This window comes from Solanum stenotomum, chromosome 11 (assembly GCF_019186545.1).
Source record: "Solanum stenotomum isolate F172 chromosome 11, ASM1918654v1, whole genome shotgun sequence".
Lineage (NCBI taxonomy): Eukaryota > Viridiplantae > Streptophyta > Magnoliopsida > Solanales > Solanaceae > Solanum > Solanum stenotomum.
The window spans coordinates 15,249,990-15,275,337 of record NC_064292.1 but is presented as its reverse complement, the minus strand read 5'-3'; the positions used below and the strand labels follow the sequence as shown (position 1 = coordinate 15,275,337).

Here is a 25,348-nt window from a genome sequence, read left to right as displayed (position 1 = left end):
GAATGCGTTAGAAATTAAGTTTCTTCGAAAGAAAGATTTGATGCTCATCTTAATCCACAACGATACTAATGTTCATGTCTATATTTAGTTGAAGAAGAAAAATTCAGATTTTACTAATTATGCATTTTATATTACAAAGAAAGAAATTAATAATTCTGCAGTTCCTACAAGTTCCACCTATAATGCTAAGTAAAGTTATAGAAGAGATTGATACAATAAATATGACTGAATTTGAAGATGATTAGTACATCTATTGAAGAAAATAAGAATTTTGATAAAATAGATGACAATTTACATATAGAGGTCGAGGAATGCCACGTTTAATATATAGTTTAAAGTGAAGATATGAGTAAATCATGGAAAGTAGATTTTGTATATTCTGTTATATTCTTGTATTAGTGAGAGGATTCAGTCGATTCAGAGGTGCGCTTGAAATGAGGGGTGCTGTCCCTATTGAGCTGGGCCCTTCCCCATAAGGCCCCACCGTTGGGGCATAAGTGCCCTCTTGCTACACATATGCGAGGCGCTGTCTTAGCCTTCCCTAACCAGGATCGCTTCCACACCTGTAGCGTTCGTGATCGACCTCCTCAACTGTGTATCGATTGGAAGGTAGGCGGCACAGGCGCGCCCAATCAAGGGAGTGGTTATGCCCAGTATGTCTCCCCTTTCCGACATGCTATGGTACCCCTGAGTGGATAGGAGCGGGTCGAGTCCATATCAATCATCTAGCATGTATATGTGTATCTGAGAATATATTATCTACCTTGTATATTTATTTATTTATTTATTTATTGTGTATGTTTGTATATGTATCACCTATTTATAGACAAGCTTGTTGAATTGAAATAAAAATAATTTACTCCGCAACTGATATTATAGCTGACATACAAAAACAACATGGAATCAAATTGATATATATAAAAACATGTTGCTGCGGAATGATAATTACTAGTAATTGTCTATGAAGTGGATAAAATTGTACCACTTATATATACCACAAGCTGAGAAACAACGATGGGAGAATTATTCACAGAAGAGAACAAACTATTACTAAAAGAAGAGGAAAAGTGGATGAAAGACACATCAAATTCTTGTATGATTGTTGCAATTTTGATTGCCACGATGGTGTTTGTTATTGACTTCACCGTGCCAGGTGGTAATAACGGTGATAATGGTATTCCAATATTGCTAAAATAAAATGGATTTACGGCTTTTGACATGTCTGAAGCAATGGCAAAGACCGTAAATCCATTTTATTTTAGCAATATTGGAATACCATTAGCACCGTTATTACCACCTGGCACGGTGAAGTCAATAACAAACACCATCGTGGCAATCAAAATTGCAACAATCATACAAGAATTCGTAGTGTCTTTCATCCACCTTTACCCTTCTTTTAGTAATAGCTTGTTTTCTTTTGTGAATAATTCCCTAGGAATTTTCCCATCGTTGTTTCTCACCTTGTGGAGTGGAGATGGTACAAGTTTACATGGAATGAATTGCCTCGTGGCCATGGAAATCGCGCTAAATAACTTTCTCCACACCAAAGAATATGCTCCTTCAAAGACATTTACTCTATCCAGAGAGAGATATTTGTGAACTTACGAACAAATAGTACAAGATTGGAAAGTTGATTTTTAATATCCCTTTCATATCGATACCCAAAATATTCATTATCTTTGCAATATCATGAGAAGGCTTGCTCTCCATAAATACTACGTTTATTTATATTCTTGTCTTAACATTCAAGTAAGAATTTTGTTATTCTTTATTCCACTATAGTTAGTTTATTAGTAGTTAATGCTTGTATCTCCTTTATTGAAAACCACCCAAATAAAATATAAAAAAGTAAAGTAAAGTTGAGCAACAAAAAGAAGACAATCTGTAGTATTCTCAATAATATAATAATATTCTTACTGAATTCCAGTGTAAGTAAGGAATATGCACCTTTAATTCCTTATTTTATTTGGTAGAGTCGAATGGCTTTCTTTTAATTCCTTTATTTTAAGAAAAAGATTCAAATATGTCATTAAATTTTTAAAAAAGGGCTCATCTATGTCATTTTCGTGTGAGAAAGGGTTCTTTTATGCTGTTATTTGTTAACTGAAATGGTATAGATAAGCCAAATTTTAACGGATGAGATAGATGAGCCTTTTCTCAAAATTCGATGACATATTTGAATCTTTTTCCTTTAAAAAGTAATTTAATTAAGGGAAAAAGGACAAATATACCCCCGAACTATCGTAAATGGTATGCAAATACCCTCCGTCATACTTTTGGGACATTGGTGTCCCTGCTGTCCAAAAACTAGAGCATATATACCCTTTATACTAACGGACATACACATGTCATTATCTTATCCACCGATCCGACATTTATCGACGGATAAGATTGCGCCACGTGTCCCTATTTAGTCTTCCGTTAGAGTGAAGGGCATATATGCTCTAGTTTTTGGACGGCAAGGGCACCAATGTCCCAAAAGTATGACGGAGCATATCTGCATACCATTTACAATAGTTCGGAGGTATATTTGTCCTTTTTCCCTTTAATTAATGTAGTCAGATCATAAGTAACCATGTGTAAAAAATGGTTTAGCAAAATTGGAATTGTTTTCAATTAATAAATAATGGCATGGATGAGCATTTTCTCAAACGAAATGACATAGATAAACCTATTTTTTAATGGATGACAAAGTAAGTTTTTTCTCAAAGTTCAATGATATATAATTAAGCCTTCTCCCTTTATTTTAATTGGAATGACATATTTTTTCGAGTATCCAATAATAATAGAGTAATTAAATAAATATCACTACAACCCCCCAGCCCACCCCACCTTTAAATTATTTACTAAAACTCCTTATGCTCTAAAGAAAGTGGTACCTAAGCACTTATTAATTAATGTCTCATTTGTTTGCATTTATGAATATTTTAATTTTAATTATTCAGATCTCATTATTAAGTATGTTTATTTTCAAGGTCTGAATCTTAATTATTAAGTGTGTTTGTTTTTCTTATTTTATAATTAATGGATCCAAATGATTAAGATATATAATAAAGTTTTAATATCATTAAAATGTTTATTTAAGAATTTGTATCAAGATGACAATTCACCACTACTCCATCTAGTTTCACCCAGCACCACCCATACCTATCGCCGTCTACCATCCACAACCACCATTATCAGCCCAACCACAATCATCACAACGTCACTCATCAAAATCAATTGTCATCACCATTAACCATCATTTGCAATCATCACCACCAACCATTATTATATTGATTGATCATTATCGATAATTGCCATCATTAGTTAACATTATATATCGCTAACCACCATCATCATTCACCATTGCAGTTAGCTATTAGTATCATTTCATTATCAATTATCAGCCGACACCAACAACAACCACAATTAATCACTATTGTCAACCATTATACCATAAGATAATAACTACAACCATCATCATTAGTCAAACATACTCCCAAATCGACACACACAATCACCATCTCCAATTACCATATTGAAATTTTAAAATATTTTGTTGAAATAATATTAGATCAATTTAGTATTTTATTCAAATTTTAAATTTATTATTTTAAAAATAAAAATAAATTTATACATTCATATGTTGATAACAGAAACAATCTTAATTATTTAGTATTCAGACCTTCATGCAACATCTTATTATTCAGATTAATCTTAATACATATTTTACTATTCGGATTCAAATATATCAATCTTAATTAATACAAATAATGCCTAAGTCTAAAAATAATTTAATGATAACAAGTGGCACATAGATCCTCTAATTAACGATACGTTTATGAGATTTTTTTTATTTCTCCTATTAATTTAATTAATCAATTAAAAAGGACCAGATCAAATTAAATTAAGATTAATAAAAGTAGACTTGCAATATTCCTTTCTTTATCATTGGTTAAATGAAAAACATATTGCCTGATGAGTTGTCAACATTTAATCAGCATCATGTGTTTACATTTTCAAGACACACTAATCACCATCCTAATTTATTGATCTGAAATAGAAAAAAATATTATTTTTTATATATATTAAAGTAGACAAGTAAAATAAAAAATATTTTTAATATAATAAATAAATAAAATGAACGGAGGAAGTAACATTTTATTTAGTAAACTCCTTGAGATACTAAGACCTCATTTGTTTGCGCTTAATAGATGTCTAAATCTTAATCATTCAAATTCAATCTATTAAGTGTGTGATTTTTAGATCTGAATCTTAATCAGTCAGATTCAACTCATTAGTCCATTTGTTTTTTATTTTAAAAAAAACCTCTTAACGGATTTGAAAAGATCTAAACAAATAAGATCTGTAAGAGAGTCTTAATACCATTCAGACTTATTTAATACACTCTTAAATAATTACTCGTAGCTTTTCTTTCTCTTTGTGGTTTTGTTCTCTCACGCTACAAATTTTCTTCCTTTTTTTTCTAATCAAACACCAATCTTTTCCTCTTGTCACACCCCATGCCTACACCCTAGGTGTGGCCGGCACTCGAGAACCATTTTGGTCCCCAAGCGAACCCTTGTCCTGACTGACTACTAATGGAAAGACTAACTTAAGCATATACCAACATCAAAACTAAAAAACTGTTTTAAAATAACTTATTAGATCTCAAAGCTATCTGAAATTTTTTGAGTATTAAACATAAAGTTTTAAACAAAACATCTAAAACTGAATACTAAAAGACTCTCCAAAATTGTCTATCTATGAAACCTTTAGTGTCTAAAGATAGGTGTCGGGACAAGACCCACGACACCTCAAACTTCTACTACTAATAATATTATAAGACTGGAGTTCTCTGAAAGTAAGGACGCCTCACCAAAAGTTGACGTGCGCATGATATGATGATTCTAAGTACCTGAATCTATATCATAAAACGATAAAGATCGAATGACATCAGTACATTGAATGCACGAGTATGTAATAGGGTTGAATAAAATAAATAACTGGACTGAAAGACTAAAGGTAACTCAACTAAAAATTATATAAATCATGATGAAAATCATTTAGTGCTCTGAATCGTAGGGATGCAAGGCAATAATATATATATATATATATATATCACTCTGAGCCTCGTGATGATATAATATATCGCCCACGCTGCCAGAACTATCCTATACCTTGTTGGGGTATAGTACATACTTTACTCATGGATCCATATGAAAGGTCTGCTCAAAGGCAGTAAGGAATCACCCAAAATTTGATGTGTTCCTATCCTACACTGGCTGTGTGGTTTATGGGGGATGTGAGTTGTCTAAACTCTTTCCCATATCGGTGCTCAATACTACTCGCAAAATGAGTAGAATTGCTCAAGTAAAAAATACTTTCTGAGTTAAGATAAGTTCTCAAAAAGGCCTATTTAAGAGGTAGCTAATATGTACTGAATCTTTCTGAAAACTCTTTATACTATTTATGAAGTAGAACTCTCTTTCGACTTAATAATGATGATTTTGAAACCGTTCTATGAAAATAGTGATTTAAACTCTCTTAAACTCACTCCAAATTTTCAAAATCATTGTAAGGAAAATACTGTCTTGAAAACTTTTAGTAGAAACTCAGTAATTAAGGTTCATATGAAAACAAGTGTAACACCTCAGAAAATGGTAAGTCGAATTGGATTGAAATAATGTCATTTTTGGCACTGGGGTAAGTTCCTACCATAGAAATCTCACGTAAAGTATGGAGAAATTAATGATTGTATTGATAATTAAATTATTGAATTACATGCTCCTTATATAGGAGAAGAGTCTTTTACTAGCTATACTAGGTTTCCTACTACAACACAAATATATTATTTAGATGAGTAGTATTACTACTATAACTCAAATACCTTATTCTTGTCGACTTTTGCCTCATACATGATACATCAGCTTAGTCGTACACAAATTATGATTCAGTAGTCTAGTCTTAGTGTGACTCTAACTCTAACTCATCAGTCAGTTTCATTGAACCTGTTCCATCAACTTTTTTCAACACTTCCTCTCAAGCTAGTGAGTAGAGGAATTGTAACTCCTAGCTTGCTGCGGAACCCAATAAAAACCTATTTTGTTAATGCTTTGGTATGAATATCAACTAGTTGATCCTTAGACCTCACAAACTGAGTAAGAAGTTGTCCTCTAGCCACCTTCTCACAAACAAAATGATAGTCTATTTCTACATGTTTGGTTCTAACATGCATAACTGGATTAACAGACATGTACAAGGCACTCATATTATCACAATACAATGTAGGAACAGTTCAAAGTAACACCCCAAGGTCATGAAGTAGATACATGATCCATGTCATCTCTGTTGCAGTGGAGGCTAGTGCTCTATTCTCAGCTTCAACACTCGATCGGGCTACTATGGTCGGTTTCTTGGAAGTCCAAGAAATACAATTTGCACCTAGGTAGATACTATATCCTGTAGTTGATCTCTTAGTGGTGGTACAACCCCCTCAATCAACATCTGAGTATCCATACAACCTACATGGTAATTGTGAAATAGTTCTGAGTCCAAAGTGGAGAGTACCATTGATGTATTTGAGAATCATTTTCACCCTTTTAAGATGTTCAATGTTTGGACTTTGCATAAAATGGCTTGCTAAATTCACAGCATGATTGATATCAGGTCTAGTGAGTATCAATTATTAAAGACTCCCTACTATCATTCTGTAAAAGGATGCATCGACCAGGCTTTCCACAACTTTATGTAAACCATGCTTTTGAGCTAAAGGAGTGGCTACAACTTTTGCCAAAATCATCTGTCTTGTCTAGCAGCCCAGCAGCATACTTATTCTGACTTAAGTGAATACCCCATCAAAATACTTAACCTCTACTCAAGTGTAAAGGGCCAAGATCTTTCATAGCAAATTCTTTTCCAAGTTGTAGAACCAACTCTGAGACATGTGTTGGATTACTTCATGTGACAATAATATCATCCACATATAACAAGAGAAATATAGTGCCTTTGTGAGTTTGCAATGCAAATAATGAGGGCTCTGCCTTACTACAGATGAAAACAAGATGCAGGAGATGCATGCTAAACCTATCAAACCAGGCTCTTGGTGCTTGTTTAAGACCATACAATGCCTTTTTAAGTAAACACACATGCTGAGGATACTTGGGATCAATACATCCAGTAGGTTGACTCATGTACACCTCCTCTTGTAGGAAACCATGGAGAAAAGAATTTTTGACATTTAGTTGTCTAACTTCCCACTTTGAGCTGAGAACAATGGATAGAACCACCCTAATAGTTGTGGCTTTAACCACAAGTCTAAATTTTTTCTTCACAATCTATCCCTTCAAGCTGTGAGAATCCCCTGTCCACAAGTCTGGCCTTGTATCTCTCTATTGTTCCATCAGCTTTTAATTTGTCTTAAACACCCATTTTGAGCCAACCAAATTTATATCAGGAGATTTGGGCACCAATATCCATGTCTTGTTAGTATGTAAAACATTGATTCCCTTCTGCATTGTTGCAAGCCAATGAGGTGACCTGAGTGCTTCCTTAGTAGTATTTGGTTCCCACAAAATTTCTTTGCTGCTGCGAGCAACAAGTGATAAGTGATGTTCCCTTGCCTTGTGTCTGGTGATCTTATGATGCCTTTGTGGTGTAGGAAGTACCTCAACTGATACATCAACTAAATTAGTTGATTGGAGTGTAGTATCATCAGGATGGTTAACTAGTACATCAGCTAAAGTAGTTGATTGAGGTGTAATATCTTTAGGTTGATGATGCTCATTGACTGGACCTGTAAGTTCAACATGTTCCTCACTGCCACTAGCGGATTCAGAATCTGCAGCTGGAGTCTCAATACTACTGTATGGATCAGTCCAAAGTCTTATCCTTGTGTGATCATAGGATACACCAGCTTACACAAAGGATTTAGATGCTATCATCTCTCTACAATGAGGGTTTACATATCCAGTGTTGGATGAAAACACATTATGTCTAATTTATGTATTATGACCCTTTGAAGCCAAGTTAAGGGTCATATTTATGTATTATGTCTAATTTATAATACTTAAACTATTATTTTATAACTAAAAAACAAATATTTTTAAAATATGTATACAATTATCTTTTGGGAAACTTTAAAAAATGACTATAGTTTAGACTTAATTAGAGATCTATAGCTATAATTTGCTTAATTACGAATTATGGCTACAAGTTTGGGGGCGGAGCGATGTGAGTGAGACTCGAAAAGGGAAGAGAGAAGCGAGCGAGATTTGAGAGAGAGGCAAAAGAGGTATCTGAATAGTGGATAAACAAATTTTAATATAAGCTAATAAAAATCATTAGGTCATGAATAAGTTATTTATTTGAAAAAAACAGAATAACAAAAAACATATAATTTTATTTATTGTCTAGTGTTTTAATGAAATACAAAAAGTTGGACTTGGCTCCTCTCTAATGGTCAATTCCGTCTTGAATTTCTTACGCGTGTCCCTTTTTAAATATGAGGAACAAGATTCATTTAATTAACTAAAAGCTTAAATCCAAGGTTAATATATATTCATGTTTTGTACGTGTGTCATGTTAATTAATAATAAATGTATATGTAAAAAAAATTATTTTATGTACGTTATATTATTAAGTACAAAAACTTTTTAAAAATAATGTAAACTTTTGTTCCTTTTCTTATTTTACGTATGTTCCTTCATCAGATAAAAATTTGCATTACGCTAGGAGGATCGTAAAAATATATGTACTTCGAAAATATTCTAATCCTATCGAATATCAATAAATTGACGATAAAAAAATAATGAAATTACGTACTTTGAAAAAATTATAAGAGAATTCCACAAATACAATGTATGATTATAAATAATACTAATTTATACATATTGCATAATCTACCTCTATATATTGGTCAATAAATTAGCAATGTAAAATGAATTTAGTTAGAGCTACACACGATAATATGTTGTCCATCTTAGTACACTCTTGCTCATCTCTTTCGAATCTAAAAAATTAAGCTACACGAACGCTTAGAATACGATATAATTGAACTAAAATCATGAGCACCTTGTTGAAATCGAAACAACAAGACATCAAGCGTTAGTTAATAAAGAAACATTTGAATGATGAAAATAAAGTTACATTATAAAAATACTCATAATATTAAATTGACTTGATCAATAGACCTACGTATAACTTATATAAAAATGAAGTAAATTAAAAAATATTTGGAGAATAATATCCCTCTCAACAAGACTTCATTTGAAGGTTACATTGTAAATGTTATTGGATTGTGGTGAAAGGAATGATTTTAATGAACAAATGTTTTTAATATTATATAGATAGTATATATTTCTAAGGACCTTCATGTTTTCAATATTTCTATTTTTCACTATCTGAATCAAATCTTGTTGCATTTTTTTACATTATAAGTGTGAATCAAAGCCATACATTTTTAGCATATTCTTTTTAAAAAATTGTTGTTGCAGAATGATTATTTACTAATTGGATTGAAAGTGGATCAACTTGTACCATCTTCACCCCCCCAAGATCAGAAACAAAGATGGGAAAACCCCTAGGCAATTGTTCACATAAAAGCACAAGCTATTACTAAGTTGATGAAGAACACTGCAAATTCTTGTATGATTGTTACAACTTTGATTGCCACGATGGTGTTTGTTGCTGGCTTCACTGTGCCAGGCGATAATAACGGTGTTGATGGTATTCCAATATTATTTCAATAGATTTATGGTCTTTGTCATATGAAATGCAGTAGCACTATTCAGCTCAATTGTTTCCATCATTATGTTCTTGTCCATTCCCACGTCTCACCATGCTGAAGATGATTTTCTTGTGTCATTGCCTGCCAAGTTATTGTTTGGACTCACGATGTTGTTTGTCTCGATACTTTAGCATGCTCTTGGCTTTTGCAACAACCTTCTTTTTAGTCTATTGATCATACAGATTGGGAGCCAAAGCTCATTGCTGCTTGTGTTGGTGTTTCTGTAGCTTTTTAAAGAGTCAAGACTAACAAATCCTTTCTATACAGGAGTTGGGAATGCTATAATCACAAAACATTCCTATGCATCCATGTACCTAAAAACAAGTAATTGACAACCTAGTGTCTACATGCGGATGAACAACAATAGCCTACCGTGCTTCTTGCTTTCCAATAGTTTATACGTCTCTAAATGCCACAAAAGGTCGCACGGGAAGGGTAGTACTCGTAAGCTGTTGTATATCATTTCAAGAATTCAGACAAGGTCGATCAACCTGCGCTTGAACTAGGGACAGGAAAAAGAAAGTAAAGTCAGCTTCAATCAGATAAAGTACATCAAAGTAACAATTTTGCAAGGAAATTTTCAATTTCAAGTTACTGGATTGATGCAGCAGTACACTTGTTAGTCTTTCACATTTGTAGGGCGAGTGCTCAACTTGGTCTTTATTTCCATTTACATTTCTCTTACCGTTATTTCAGACTTCTCAAACTTCGGGTGAAGGCATATCAAACGAGAAAACAAGGAACTTCTATCTAGTTTAACAAAACTAAGTAGTCGTCTCTTTAAGTTTTTGACATTCCCAAAACCTCTCTCTTTCTGACTATTCAACCCAACGGGGACTGGTACAGGGAAGACTGGGCTGAAAGGGAGGAAGAGAGGCCTGGGCGGAGCTTGGTTAGGAGAGTGCAACATGTCAAGTTAGGGGAGGAGAGTGTGTGTGGTTAGAAAACTGCTTCTTAAGGGAAACAAATTTAGAGGGTAAAGTGGGAACAAACAAGCACTTTGTTGACATAATGTGATTTAGCGGTACCATAAAAAGGAATTGTATGGGAGGTCCCTCTGAAACCTACTGGAACTATGAAGTTTCAATATTTTTCAAATAAAGAATAGAGGTACATTCAGTATCGTTAAACTAGAATATGTTTTTCAAATAAAAAGGGAGGTCCATTCTGTATAGTTAAACTAGAATTGAGATACTAGTAGTACTGCCAAATATGACCTTCCAGGCACATTAGAAACTATCAATTATCATCAATTCAAACTGATGGATTCTATGACAAGAAGAAAAAAAAGAACAGGAATGCTCTTTCTAAGATCTGCCTAACTATCAGATGTTAAAATTCTTCATGTCCCTAATGCCCCCTGCAAAATGTACAAATATTGTGCAAGGCAATTTCAAGTTCTACTAGAGAAGCAGCAGTTTACCATTGTATCTTAAGATTCTTTCAGATAACATCAAGTCCGGAACCATGTAAAGCTAAATGAAACCAGTTTCTTGCAGCTACTAGTGTCAACTGTGCCTCAATAAGTTGAGGTCAGTTATACGAATCATCTATATCTATTGTCTTCTATTCTAACACATAATATTCCAATACTCAATAAATTAAAGTGTTTTTAAATCCTACATTTGTCCTTATGCTAACATAAGAATCTCAAAACTTAGTGAAGACACTTCTGCCAAACAAGAGGCTTAATGTAAATGTCAACCACAACGACTTGGCACTATTCCCGACATTGTCATTGCCTATATATCCTTTGTGACCAATTATATATTGCTCTCACCTAAGTTCGCATAAAGTGAGCATAGCATCCTAGAGATTTAGCAATTGTATCACTTGGGGGCATTTGGCATTATTATATGCGTTTGATTAGTCTTACATGACAATATCTGATATAATGATTATTTGTATTGTGTGTTGTACAAGCCAATTGATTTAGTTGATACTGTTATACTGTTTGTGAGGACCATGTATGTTGGTCTAATAAATCCCGAGTATCCATAAGGGGCCATGTGGTTCGGTTTAATAGATTATTTGGAATACACACGGCCCATAGATTAAAATAATCAGTCTAAAGAGCTTGACCCCGAGGGCCTACGGTTGAATATATGCTGCGATTGACTTGTACCTACTTGATGTTTCATTAAAGTACTGGAAAATATATATTTTTATGTTGTTGCTTCCATGCATTATTTTACAGATTGCTCTATGAGGTATATGACAGAGGGTTGATGATCTTGATGGGCTTTAGGCTCACCCTTGTTAATTTTATGTTCTCTGTAGATCCTTCCACTTGTTCGATTATTGGTCAATTGTGATAATGTGATAAATATTGGAGAAGAATATTATTGAATTGTGTCTCTACATTATTCATTGAGACCCTACTTATAGATACTATACAAGACTCCTTTTCCAACTAGGACACTAAATTACAGTCATTTTTCAAGTAGGATTCTATATACTATTCATATTCCTACTCTTATTCTAACACTCCCCCTCAAGTTGGTGCATACATGTCATATGTACTGAGCTTGTTAGAGATGCAATTAACACGAGGAGCAGTGAGGAACTTGGTAAAGATATTTGTAAGAAAACTGCCAAGGACTGCTTTGGACGTGTGGGCGATCTCAGTTGAAAGGGAACAAACTGAAAAATTGTCGGAAACTGGTTTAAAATATACGGGTCATCTCGAAATCAAGAGACCAGTAGATTTTGAACAAGAAAGCCATCGAAAAACAGGCCAGAACAGGTTCACGCACCGGAGCGTGGTCAGATCTCGTCAAAGGTGATGATCTCCTGGGCGGCGCGTGGGACGATCCACTGCGAAGCCGGTTGTGGTTTGGTCACAAGGAGACACTTTACCTCTAGGAGGTGTTGGTTTATGCACAACACTTACGAAAAGTGAAATTACGTAATTCATATCTGAGGAGTCACCGAAAAGACGCATGATGCTACGGAACACTGATTTGAGAAAGTAGTACGCAAAGATGCACGGTGCTACACAAATCAGATATGAGAAAGTAGTCACCGGAAAGATGCACAGCGCTACACAAATCAGATATGAGAAAGTAGTCACTAGAAAGATACACGGTGCTACACAGATCAGATATGAGAAAGTAGTCACCAAAAAGATACGCGATGCTATGCAAATCGAATATGAGAAAGTAGTCACCGAAAAAATGCACGGTGATACGCAAATCGAATAATGAATGGTGCTACATAAATTAGATCTAAAACGCCACCGGAAAGAAGCACGGTGCTACTTTCTGTCCGAGATGCTTCTCAAAAATCAGTCCTTCTCAGCATGATTATTTTTCATGCATATAGTATTGCCCCAACTTTTGCTAACATAATTATTGGCCATACGGGCAGCTATATGAGTTATAACCACCCGCCGACTATGGGTGCTCTTTTTTATTCTCTACAAGGATCGTAGAGGCTTTGATACCATATAAGAAATATTGGAGAAAAATATTATTGAATTGTCTCTACATTATTATATTGAGACCCTATTTATAGACACTACATTAGACTCATTTTTCAACGAGGACACTACATTCCAATCCTTTTCCAAGTAGAATTCTATATACTATTCTTGTTCCTACTACTATTCCAACAGATAGTGCTCAAGACCTTATCAGAGTTCACTTAAGGTGAGAATCCACAACAGCCATGTTGGCACTTCAAGCTAGTTATTTCATTTTGTTTACTTTCCGTTGTAACCAAGGCTATGTAATCTGAGTCTAAGCAGCGCTCCTTGACTGTTGATTTTAAGCTATCAATGACTTAAACTTGTACTTTTGGATCTACTCAGCTTTTCATCAGAATTATTAGACTTTATTACTTTGCATTTCAAATATTCTGCTCAACTTTGAAAATGAGTTGTGGTGGCAAAGGACGTAGTGGTTCTTAAGGTGCCATTCGTAGCCACCAGATTTGGATCTTGAGAAACTTGGTATTGGTGTTTTTGTTGAGATGGGAAACTTGGTATTAGTGTTTAGGCTTTAGATTCTTGTGAGTCGAGGAGCAGTGTACTACAACAACAACAACAACAACATACCCAGTGAAATCCCACAAAGTGGGGTCTGGGGAGGGAGGGTAGAGTGTACGCAGACCTTACCACTACCTCATGTAGTACTAGTAGACTCTTATTTATAGATATGTTGTTGACAATATCTATAAACACCTTCTTCCTTCCTTTTGTCTCATGCGATAGATTTTGAAGTAAGCTCTAATCCTTGAATGTCTTTATGACATATGGTGAATACGAGATAGTCCCTGTAGGATCAAATGAGGAACCACCAGTGCAGGCTATGCCTAGGGCAAGTAAGCTCGACTACTCAGACTACTCAACCTAGAACCACAACTGCTAAGGTTACTGGAGGTAGGCCCCCAACTGTTGGGTGAGCTAGACCAATGCAGCTTTTGATACTTAAGGCACAGGATATTCCCGTACAGATCACAGTTCTTAGTCCTACCATTACTCTTCCAGTTAATGTAGTATGTGAGAGTGAGACCCATGTTGCTCAGACTCTTTACAAATGTCGGTGGGCGCGTGTCGAATCCTCCAAAAATAATGCATTTCTAAAGGATCTTACACAGGTGCAGCAATATTTTTGGAGTGACCCAGCAACATAGTGTGAGAATATTGAACGTTTTGGAATCTTATTCTCCTAGACCAATTGAGCTGCCAGTGACACCAGCTGTTACATGCTACTATTGGTGCTCAGAGTCCTACCGTTATTCCTTAGAACAGTAGCCTAACACCCTAACCTAGCAACTGAGACTGCAATCCTTGTTCCTATTATGGCTTCCCAACCTATGATACTGATGGGTAGAGCGGGGCCTTCTACTATTGTTGGAGATGATATGGTGAGGAAGATGGAGTCTTTCTGAAATTCTTCCTCCCAGAGTTTGATAACACTTCAGCCACTACTACGGCTCAGAAGTTCATAAAGAAGTGTAAGAAGATACCTTTTACCATGGGTATTAGAGACACACATGGAATAGCCTGTACTACTTTTCCACTATTTGGTATAGCCGAGTCTTGGTGGGTCTCCTATCAGAGGGGCAGGCCAGCTGGATCTCCACAGCTCACTTGGAGTGAGTTTTTGGCCTTGTTCATGGAGAAGTTCATTCCCTAGAGTTAGCGTGATAAGAGGTAGTGCTAGTTTGAGCAAATAGAGCAAGGAGCTATGACTATGGTTGAGTATGATGTTATTTTAACTAATTTGTCTCACTATACACTTGATCCCTACTTGTTGATGAGTTACGTTACTGTATCCGAGTTATGTTAGTGATTGAAAGCCACAATAGTACAAATTTGGATGCTGGGGATGTTGCCACCCGAGTAGATGCAATGTAGACTCATGAGGATGCTGAGAGAAATAGGAAGAGGGCTCGTCATCTTGTACCTACTAAGAGTACTCTAAATGAGGACAGGGGTGGTCATAGTCAAGGCTTCTAGATCAGTCCAGTTAGCTGCACTTCCTCTTTTAGCACTCCAGCTCATCAGGGGCAATAACAGCATTAGAGAAGTGGTGGTTCATCAACCTACACTTGCAGGTCCTGTAGCAAGGTACATTATGGCCAATGTAAGAAGATGGGAGGCAAAGAGTATTTTACTAGCAGTGGGTTGAGACTTTATGCTAGATATTGCTCGGTGGGTGATACAGCTAAGACTTCAACAAGACCACATGGTTCTTAAGCAACTGTTCGGACCCAGTTCAGTTAGCCAGGACTATTACGCTACTCATGTATTAGCAGATGGGGAGCTCAGGAAGAGGGGACCTCCCCAGTGTTTAGATAGGTCAAACAAGATGCAGATGCATCCAATGCAGTGGTTACAGGTATATTTTCCATATGTTCTCATGATACTTTCGCACTTATAGGTACGGGATCTACTTATTTGTATACAACATCATACCCCATGTAATCCCACACATGGGGCCTGGGGATTTACTTATTCATATGTATCACTATATTTTGCTTCGTACTTGGGTAGAGATCTTCTTATACTTGATGTTCCATTTGCTGTCTTGACCCCAATGGGGGAGTCCATTAGAGTGGACAGGGTCTATCGCAATTGTGCAATTTCCATTGAGAGGGTAAACAATGCATTCGATCTTATGATCCTAGAGATGATGTAACAGACTAATCAAGGGAAAACAGATGTTAAACTAAAATAAGTCAAAAGCAATAATTGGGGCAACCCCAACTTATTGCTTTTGGCTTAAAAGCACTTAACCTAAAAGTTACTCTGAAATTTGTCAAACACTCTAAAATGCTGAAAAAATCTTGAAAGCAGTTTTTAAGCCCTATAAACAGGCTCTAGTCACATATCTTAGTGAATAACATCCAACCCAATCAAAATGAGAACTCTCAAGGGTTACCTGTCAACTTCAATTTTTGTTTGGACCTTATCCTAAGTTTCATCTACCAGAAGAATCATGTATGGGATAACATTTGCCACATAATGCTACCCCCCCCCCCCCCNNNNCCCCCCCCCCCTTCCCTTTTTCATGTGGTGATAGTGTGTTTATAAATGAACATGGATTTCAGCATGACATAAGAAGTTACAAAATATTTTTATCAAGAGGAATTAAAAAAGAACTTGAGAGACTTGTCCCAGATCAAGACTTATAGTGCAAAGTAAAAAGAACATATTAAAAAGTCAGGAATCAACTTACATTGGTACTTTCAATTTCTTTTAGAAATTTCTCTGGATAGTCAATATAGTTGGCGCATTCATTCTTTACTCTAACCACAAGCTCTTTCTCTTCAGCCTTTTCAAGGTTCCTTATCAAAATACTCATAGTCAACTTATCTGGGCAGAATCCAGATATCTTCATCAGTTCATACATTTCCATTGCCTTCTCTATGAGATCTACTCTAAAGTACGCCCCAATCAGCTCAGTATAGGTTCTGCAATCTGGTTGCAGACCTTCTTTTATCATGTGCACAAATAGTTGTTCAGCCATTTCAATGAACTTGTTTTTTCCCAGCATCATTATCATACTGTTGAACAGAGATAAATCTGGCGTGTACCACTCCTCGTTCCTGACAAAGTTGAACACCTGAGGTTTCGGATAAAATGCACATTTAAGATAAAAATGAAGAGAAGTATTAAGGGGAAAGGAAGTCATTCTGGAAGATCTGTGAATCCCTCCAACTTATATTAAAACTCTCCAAGATCCGCCTCGTGCTGATCCAAGTCGAAAGAGATAAATTGAACAAGCATGGTCATCCCTTGTTAGGATGTACTATTAAACTTAAATTGGGGTTATTGCTAAAGTTGTTTCCCGGTGGACTAAGATTTCATGATAGGCGGGAAGAGTAAACACCACCGGAAAGAAAGAGCTATATATTGGTCCCTTTGTCCATATCGAAGTACGGAATTTTAATCAGTCTAGTCTGTATCTTCAAAATTCAAATATATAGGGTCAGTGTGTTTGGTATGGAGGAAAACATGTTCCGGAAAATGTTTTGCAATTTTCCTTTGTTTGGTTGATCAAAATGCTTGGAAAACATTTTCTCTACGAAAACAAACTCCTTAAAAATTAGGAATATGACTTCCCTAATGAAAGTAGGAAAGTAAGTTGCATAAGTGACATTCCAAGTTTATCGTCTCCTTCCCACCCACCCCATGATCCTCCCCCCACCCGAACCCCCACTCCCCATCCCTATCCGCCTCCCTAACGTTTTGCTAAATAACACGGAATAATATTTTTTTAACATTACCAAACATTAGAAAATAAGTAAGAGACCACTTATTTTCCAAGAAAACATTTTCGAGGACATACCAAACACACCCAAAAGGTTTGTCTCGATCATGATCACATTTGAAGTTGGGTTGTGTTAAAGTTCGAATGCTAGACACAACAAATTGAGAAGTAATTCTATCTACTGCACTTCACTGTACTTAAACAGCCATAAACTTCAAATGAGACGCCTTTAGGCAAGTTACATTACTTTTTGCAATTTATGCTACTTGTTCAATCAAACTCTAAAAAAAATTGAGTGAGAAGAGCAGAAAAGAGAAGTTGAAAAATACCTTTAGAGCCAAGTGAACTTCATTTTGCCTTTGCAATTCATTCAAAGTGTCTAATACATCAGCCTTCAATAACCTACCAAGTTTGTTTTTCAACATCTCCTCTAATTTGTCAGCTGATTTTGCTAATTTCACAGACTGTACAGCTTGTATTGCCTCTGAGGACAAAACCCTTGACCTCCACATAGGTTTTCTTGGTCCATTTCTCAACCCACACACAGTTTTCTCAATTTTCTTTGAAAAAAAACTATTGAGTTGTCTTCTTGAAATTTGAACTTCTTTCAGAAACCCCATTTCACACAATTGAATTCTAAAGGAACCCATTAAGGGTGAACGATAACTCCAGGAACTGTTGAGCTTTACTTAGATATTAATATCGTTGAAATTTCGCAATTTTTTGAATTCTTGAAAACTCCAAACGGAACTCTTGCATACCTACTCACCCGGCCCAAAAAAAATAGAGAAGAATTACACGTTTTTTCATCAAATCAAATAACAAAGGATATAATATGACCCTTTGGGTCTTTTGGATCCTTTGACCATAAAAGTATTTATTTTACTTGGAAAAAGTATAAATATATTTGAACTATCATAAATGGTATGTCTACCTTACATTATACTTTAAGGTTATAAGGACATTCTACACAAATTACAGAGTTAGCTACATTATATTCTTACTCTTTTTCAAATTATAAAATTCCCTTAAATTTGGTGCAATTCGGATACATCTCAAAATGTCTTGCTACATCACGTCTCAACTTTCGATACATCCTTCAATGTTCTGATACATTGTGTCTCGATTTCGAATACACCACTCAACGTCCCGATACATCGCGTAAAGTGATGTATAGAAGAATAGGAGAGAGTAAGAATTTTTGTATTTTTTTTCAAATGGTAGGAAATTTTAGATAATATGATAAAATAAGTTGTGTATTTAGGTAATTTTTCTTATAAATACCCTTATTGTCAATCTTTTGGGTTGTGTATACCCTTAAAACTAATAGATGAACTAGATTTTCAATATGGGCTAACTCATCCCAACGGGGCTAATGCATAAAAGCTTTGAAATTTGGCGTGCTGGCCCATATTTTTTATTGGCCAAAAAATAGCTAGTCAAATCCACCAGTATGTGGGCTGCAGATCATGCCGGATCAGTCCACTTTTTAAAAAAGTATGTCTTTTATAATTTTTGTAAAAATAAATTATAATTTAAAAATATTAACATATATATGGATAAGACATCTTCATTTTCATCTAACAATTTATATGCAATATCAATTAGGTAAACATTAAAAAATAATTAAATTTAAGAACTACGTATAGTATTTAAATGTACACAAAACATATTATAGGTCTAAGAAAAATCATGCAATCAATTTTGAGTAGCTACAAGTGTTTGAATATTTTCATGATGGATGCAATTTTTATACTTTGTGAGACCATGTCCACCAATGTTGAATGATGATTCTAATGATAACGGTAGTAATAGAAATACTAAGTACATCACGTCTGATGATTCTAAATTTTAATATTTCAAACTTTAAATAGTCTTTGAGTTTGGACTTTTGTTATTTTTAATATTTTATTTTATTTTAAATTTTTTAATTATTTTTTATTTAGCTCACAGACCGGCCCAACATATATTGCTCAAACCCCATAGACCAGAAGGTTTATTCGGACAAGCTAAAAAGACTTTTTCCTAATGGGCTTCATACATGTTAGCCAGCCTTGTTAAATCCCGGATTAGGTCGTTCCGATCCAATGGACCTAGCCCATATTGACGACTCTAAGATGAACACGTGGTTTCATCTAAAAGATTTACCGATGTTATTTATTTATCATCCAAATTTTAAAACCCCACCCCCTTTTCTATTTTAAACCTATCCGACCCACAACTAAAATGAAATAACTCTTCATCTTTTTGTTATGAAATCTCTTGCTGACAAAAAAAACTTTCAAGAATGAAATTAATGCATCCTCCCAAAAATTTCACACTCATTTCAACAACAAATTGATTGGAAGAATCTTTCCAACCTGGGATGAAATCAAAATTTATTTCAAAAATATTTATAACTCATGGTGTCATGATCAAATCAGCCTTCAAATCACATATAAATGTATAACCCATGGATCATATACAAGCCTCAAGATTTCTACAAAATATAGATGTCTAAAAGCAAATGTGATCTTCCTTAAAGTTTCAGAAACTCTATCTGTAATAGTCAGTTTCAAGTATCTTCTTAGGTATTTCCTATGATAAAAATAACTATCGCTAAGCATAAAGCTTAGTGGTGTAAAAACTACAAATTTGAAGCCATTCGATTCTCCAATATAATTTCCTCAAGTCATAGGCAGAATAATTAAAACCTAATAAATAAATCAAATAAGAATATATATATATATATATATATATATATATATATATATATATATATATCAGAGTATCAAGTTTGATATTAAAAGATTAAAGTGTCAAGAAAGCTCATAGAACCATTTCAAATGAGATCAAATAACAAGTCTAGCTCAATATATACATCATGTGTTGCCACACCAAGCATAATCAATTATCTAGAAGGATCAAAGCCCTGTATCAAGAAGGATCAAAACCCAACAATCAAGAGAGCCAAGAATCATAATAAAAATGACTTTCTAGTTCATACTTAAAATAGACAACTTTCACACTTAAGACAGACCAAAAATTCAGAGTCAAGATAACAAAAAAATATGATTCAAGAGGCATGTCAATAATGACAAAGTCATAGCCACAAGAAGGACAAATTCCCAACAACAATGCCAAGTGATCAATCAATTTGTACAAGTGGACAAGTTAAACAAGTGTCTTGCAAGTCTCAAAGGATACCAACACGACAATACAGAGTGACAAGAAATAACTAAAATACCAAAATAAATTTTCAGATATAGTAACAAGATTATAAGTACAAGTTTATACACAAACCTCTACCTTTTAGAAAACAAACTACCCAACACTATTTCAAGAGTCCAAACTGTAGATCAACCAACGTGTCAAGTTTCTCAACTTGTATACGAATATATACAACCTTGAGAATACAATTAAATACCCTTTTTAATTTCTAATAGCTCCATCATGTTGACATAAAACTAGATTATCATCAAAAGTAACTCTAGCCTGTGTAAACAACACTGTGCTTTCAAAACAGTAAATCTGACCAGTCTGGTACCTCATGTCGTAACTTAGTTTTGAAAAGGCAAACTATAAAACTAGATTTTACGTCCCCCATGAAAGATGTATGTATATGTCTTAAGGTTGCAAATAGTCAAGAATCACTGCAAAATATGTTTTGTACAAAAATATATAATCAAAACACTAACATTTGAACATAGGAAATTTCTAAATCAGAAATCTAAACAGAACTTGTCCTATAATGGGTCTTCTATTTCGAATTCATAATAGCAAAATTAGATTTCAACATAAACATAAGAGACTTGTCCTATAATGGGTCTTCTATTTCGAATTCATAATAGCAAAATTAGATTTCAACATAAATATAAGAGCAAGTATACATGTTAGCTTTTCAAATCACATTTTTCATTGAAAACAAAGTTCTACACAACGAGATATACTAATAAATACTAAACACTGCACAATTCAAAAATAAATTTGATCACTTACCAAAAGATAAAGTGTGCCTTGAGTTTCAGCCAAAAGGAACAAGTTATTCATGAGATTTTGTGGAATAATATGTTTATGAGAGAGATCTCAAAGTTTCTTAGCATTAAGGAAAACAAATTCTATAGAGGAGGTGTGAAAATATGTCTTTCAAAAGTGATACTTATCATTTAAAAAGGGTGGCTACCCAAAAAATGAAAAGTTGGTTGTCCAAAATATATGCATATATACCTTTATATATATCTCACCTTCCTTTATCAAATTATAGGTAATTATAATTAGTGTTGCTCCCAATTGCACACGCAAGTGTACGTGGTCGCGCAAGTAATATAGTGGCCCTAAAAGAGTCGGATTATCGAATCCAAAGGGCTTCTCAATTAATTATTCTTACTAAATTATATTAATTCTAATTATTTATTTAAGGGGAGGATTTCATAAGATAAATATTAACTAAACTAAAAATAAAGATAAAATAACTAAAAAGCAATTAACTAAGAAAAGATAGATTTTTCACACAATCAATGAATGAATCGATCTAGGATTATAATTTAACTAACAATCATATTTAGCATCAATTTCATCAACTTATTTGATTATCTAGTTATTGATTCACGGGGTTGATAATATACCTCTAACTGTCTACCACAATTGATAGCCTAACTACATCGTTGAGCAGGGATAGACTGAACCAACTATGGAGCATTAAATTGTCTTCCCGTATTTGAATCAAGCAAGGCACCTAGGTATATCCCTATCCTAGACACAAATCAATTCAAGTGACATGCAAGAAAAAACCATGCTCCTTATATTCCACGTTTTATCCCTCTATTCCTCTCCTGAGTTCAAAAGAAGATAATAAATTTTTTCTAATGGTGATCAAACATCAAAATAGTTATCACAAGAATATAAGAACAACTAATATGATAAACAAATCATGCCGAATTAAAATCACTAAACAATCATATTGTAAGTAAATATAATCCAAGAACGAGAAGTTTAACTCCACATAGACATAGAGCAATTACAACAAATCATTCAAATAAAAGATGTAAAATAAATAAAAGAGAAGAAAAAATGAAATCCTAAATCAAAAGTTAATTTTTATATTGTATTCTCCTCCCTATAATAATTATTGTTATGGATTATTTATAGATGTAGAAAACCCTGAATAAAATAATTGAATCCAAATCAAATTGGAACCCAAAACCTTGACGGAATTGGATTCCTCGTGAAACTGTGCTTTGTCCGCTGCCTCACATAATTGGTTGATGCATTCATTTTGTGACGAGAGGGAGTTGCTCGGATGGTAAGCACCCCTCACTTCCAACTCGAAGGTTGCGAGCTCAAGTCACCAAGGGAGCAAAAGGGGTGGGAGCTCCTAGGGAAGGTAAAAAATAATAATAATAAAATAATATATATATATATATATATTCAATATTATATTAAATTTAATTCATTAAGCTATCTGCTTGATTTTCTTCTTCAATCTTTCATCTTTAATTCTTTTTAGCTCCAAACTTCTTTATTTTTCCATCAATTTAATCCTACAAATAAAATGCACTATTATACACAATTCATAAAATCCATGCTCAAAAAGGATAAATATAAAAAATAAATGTGAGGCAAATAATAATTAAACATATGTATTTTGGCCTCACATCAATTAGTATATTATGTAAATACCCATCCCCTTAAATTAGAATTGCAATTTATGGTAAGAAAATTTTCAAATATCGCAAAATTTCAAGTTCCTAAAATGTGACTAGTGCGTACTCTAATAATTAAGGAATATTGTATCGAAATTTGAATATTGGTTTAGTATTCTGGGGTGTTACTATGGTTTAGTTATAACTATTCAATATTGCTAAGAAATTAGGTTTGAACAATCATTTAGTTTTGAAGATTAAGATTCTTATTTCAAACGAATTAACTAACAAATATCAAAGCAACCAAAACTTATTAACTAAAAAGAATGGATTGACTTCAAGATTAAGAAGGTCTAGAATTATGTTATTTTCAATTGTCGATTCCTTCTCGCTACGTTAGCTATAACCTCACCAAACTAATATCTATCGACTTGAGTCTTCTCTTATTATAAATATCTCTTGACCATGTGTAATAATTTCTAGCGTTATTCTCTCGAATGAACCCTAGTTAATCAATTAATATATTCACTTAGATTGCATCAAAGCTTTGTCATATCTAATTTCCGCTTTTAAATTTCAATCACTAATCCCTTAATGCTTCGAAGGGATGTTGTTCAACTAAAATCTAATCTCATAATCTCTCTCGAACAACAAGATATAATTGCATCGTTAATCGTTAGCTAACAATTAACTACAATCACTATGTAGTTGAACAAATAGAGATTAAAAAAGACTCAATTATATAAAAACATAACAAGAATTCATCCTACCAAAAGTTCCATCAAAACTCTAGATAGAAAATTAGCTACTCATAAAAAGTATGTGAAACAAAATACTAAAATTCATAACCAATAATGAAAAATAAAAAGAAGAAAAGAATTATTTTTTGTCGAGTCGTTTGCTTGCTTCACAGTGACTCCTTGCGCTCTCCTTTCAAAATGTATGAATTATTTATAGGTACGAAAAAATTCCTAATAAAATAATAAGCCCAAAAAAATTGAAAAAAAAAATCAAATTTGGATAAAATTATATCCAAAAAATCAAATTTGGATATAATATTAAGTATATATCGATATAATTAATAGTCAAAAGATAATTAAAAATATATGTGAGGTAAAGAATAGCTAAATATATGCATTTTGGCCGAACATTAGTGCTAGAGCTCTCTTTAGACCTTAAATCACTCCTAACATGCTTACTACTTATTGTCATGACCATAAGATAGGGTACTAGTCCGTAGCCTCTCTTGACCCATAAAAAACTATTATTTCTTATCGTCGATGTTTCACTTAAAGTCTTGAATCATTTGGATGACATTTAATTTCGATCATCCTAGTTCATTTAATCAATTTTTAATTTTAAACTCATTGTGTAGTTCCCACATTTTTTATCTTGGTATTGTCACACCCCTTTTTTTCTCAATATTTAATTTAAGTATGTTTTGAAAGAAAAAGAGTTTCTCCAATTAAAGTGACATTTTTGAAAAAGGGATTATTTTATTATTCAGAGTCGCCACTTGGAATTGAGTTTTGGTGTTCCAAGTCACCTTATTATTTAAACCCCTAATCAAAAGGAAATTTGACTCTTTATTTTTATTGGTCTACGAGAACAAAGATCGGGTAAGGAATTCTGTTGACCAAGGGGAAGGTATTAGGCACCCCTCGAGTCCCGTGGTTCTAGCACGGTCGCTTCATTGACTATATATGACTTAAATTAATTTTCAGATATTGTATTATTAACTTAATAATAAAAGTTATTTACCTCATTATTTGGTTTATTTTAAACCTATTTATATTATATTAATATATTTTCGTTAATTAAAAAGAATGTATATCACATAAATTTATTCAAACATAATAAAGTAAAATTAATAGATGGATATTTACAAATCTTGATTTGTCTGGTAATTTCTTTTCTTCTCCTTTTCTTTTTCATGTATTTGTATTTATTTATTTTTTTATTGTGGATAGAAAATATATGGGTATCTAATTGCTAGGAATTAGAATTTGTGTGGGATTGAAATTTTTTGAGTTTGAGTATTTTAGGATTGTATTTTCTTAGTTAGATTAGAAATAGAAATAAAATTTTTATGTGATTTGGAATTAGTTTTAACAAGAAATTCTAAATAGATTAGGACTATTTTTTAGAAAGATTTTTTCCTTCTTAATTTTTTAATTTTTTTTTTCTTTACTTTTTATCCCTTTTTTGACGTTTTGGTTTTATTAATTATTATTATT

The 25,348-nt window shown here is 33.7% G+C and overlaps 2 protein-coding genes across 3 annotated transcripts in view; one reads left to right on the top strand and one right to left on the bottom strand.

The window, feature by feature from the left end:
* LOC125845586 (probable E3 ubiquitin-protein ligase BAH1-like 1) overlaps window positions 1-25,348 on the top strand; it is a 253,315-nt gene that overhangs the window by 210,696 nt on the left and 17,271 nt on the right. The gene's annotated exons all lie outside the window — the stretch shown is intronic.
* LOC125845594 (protein THYLAKOID ASSEMBLY 8-like, chloroplastic) lies at window positions 9,695-18,259 on the bottom strand. The gene is made up of 3 exons (XM_049525141.1): window positions 17,820-18,259; window positions 16,456-16,842; window positions 9,695-10,271 (listed from the first exon to the last, which is right to left on the bottom strand). Exons 1-3 carry the CDS (start codon window positions 18,138-18,140, stop codon window positions 10,242-10,244), a joined length of 738 nt encoding a protein of 245 aa, XP_049381098.1. The 5' UTR covers window positions 18,141-18,259; the 3' UTR covers window positions 9,695-10,241.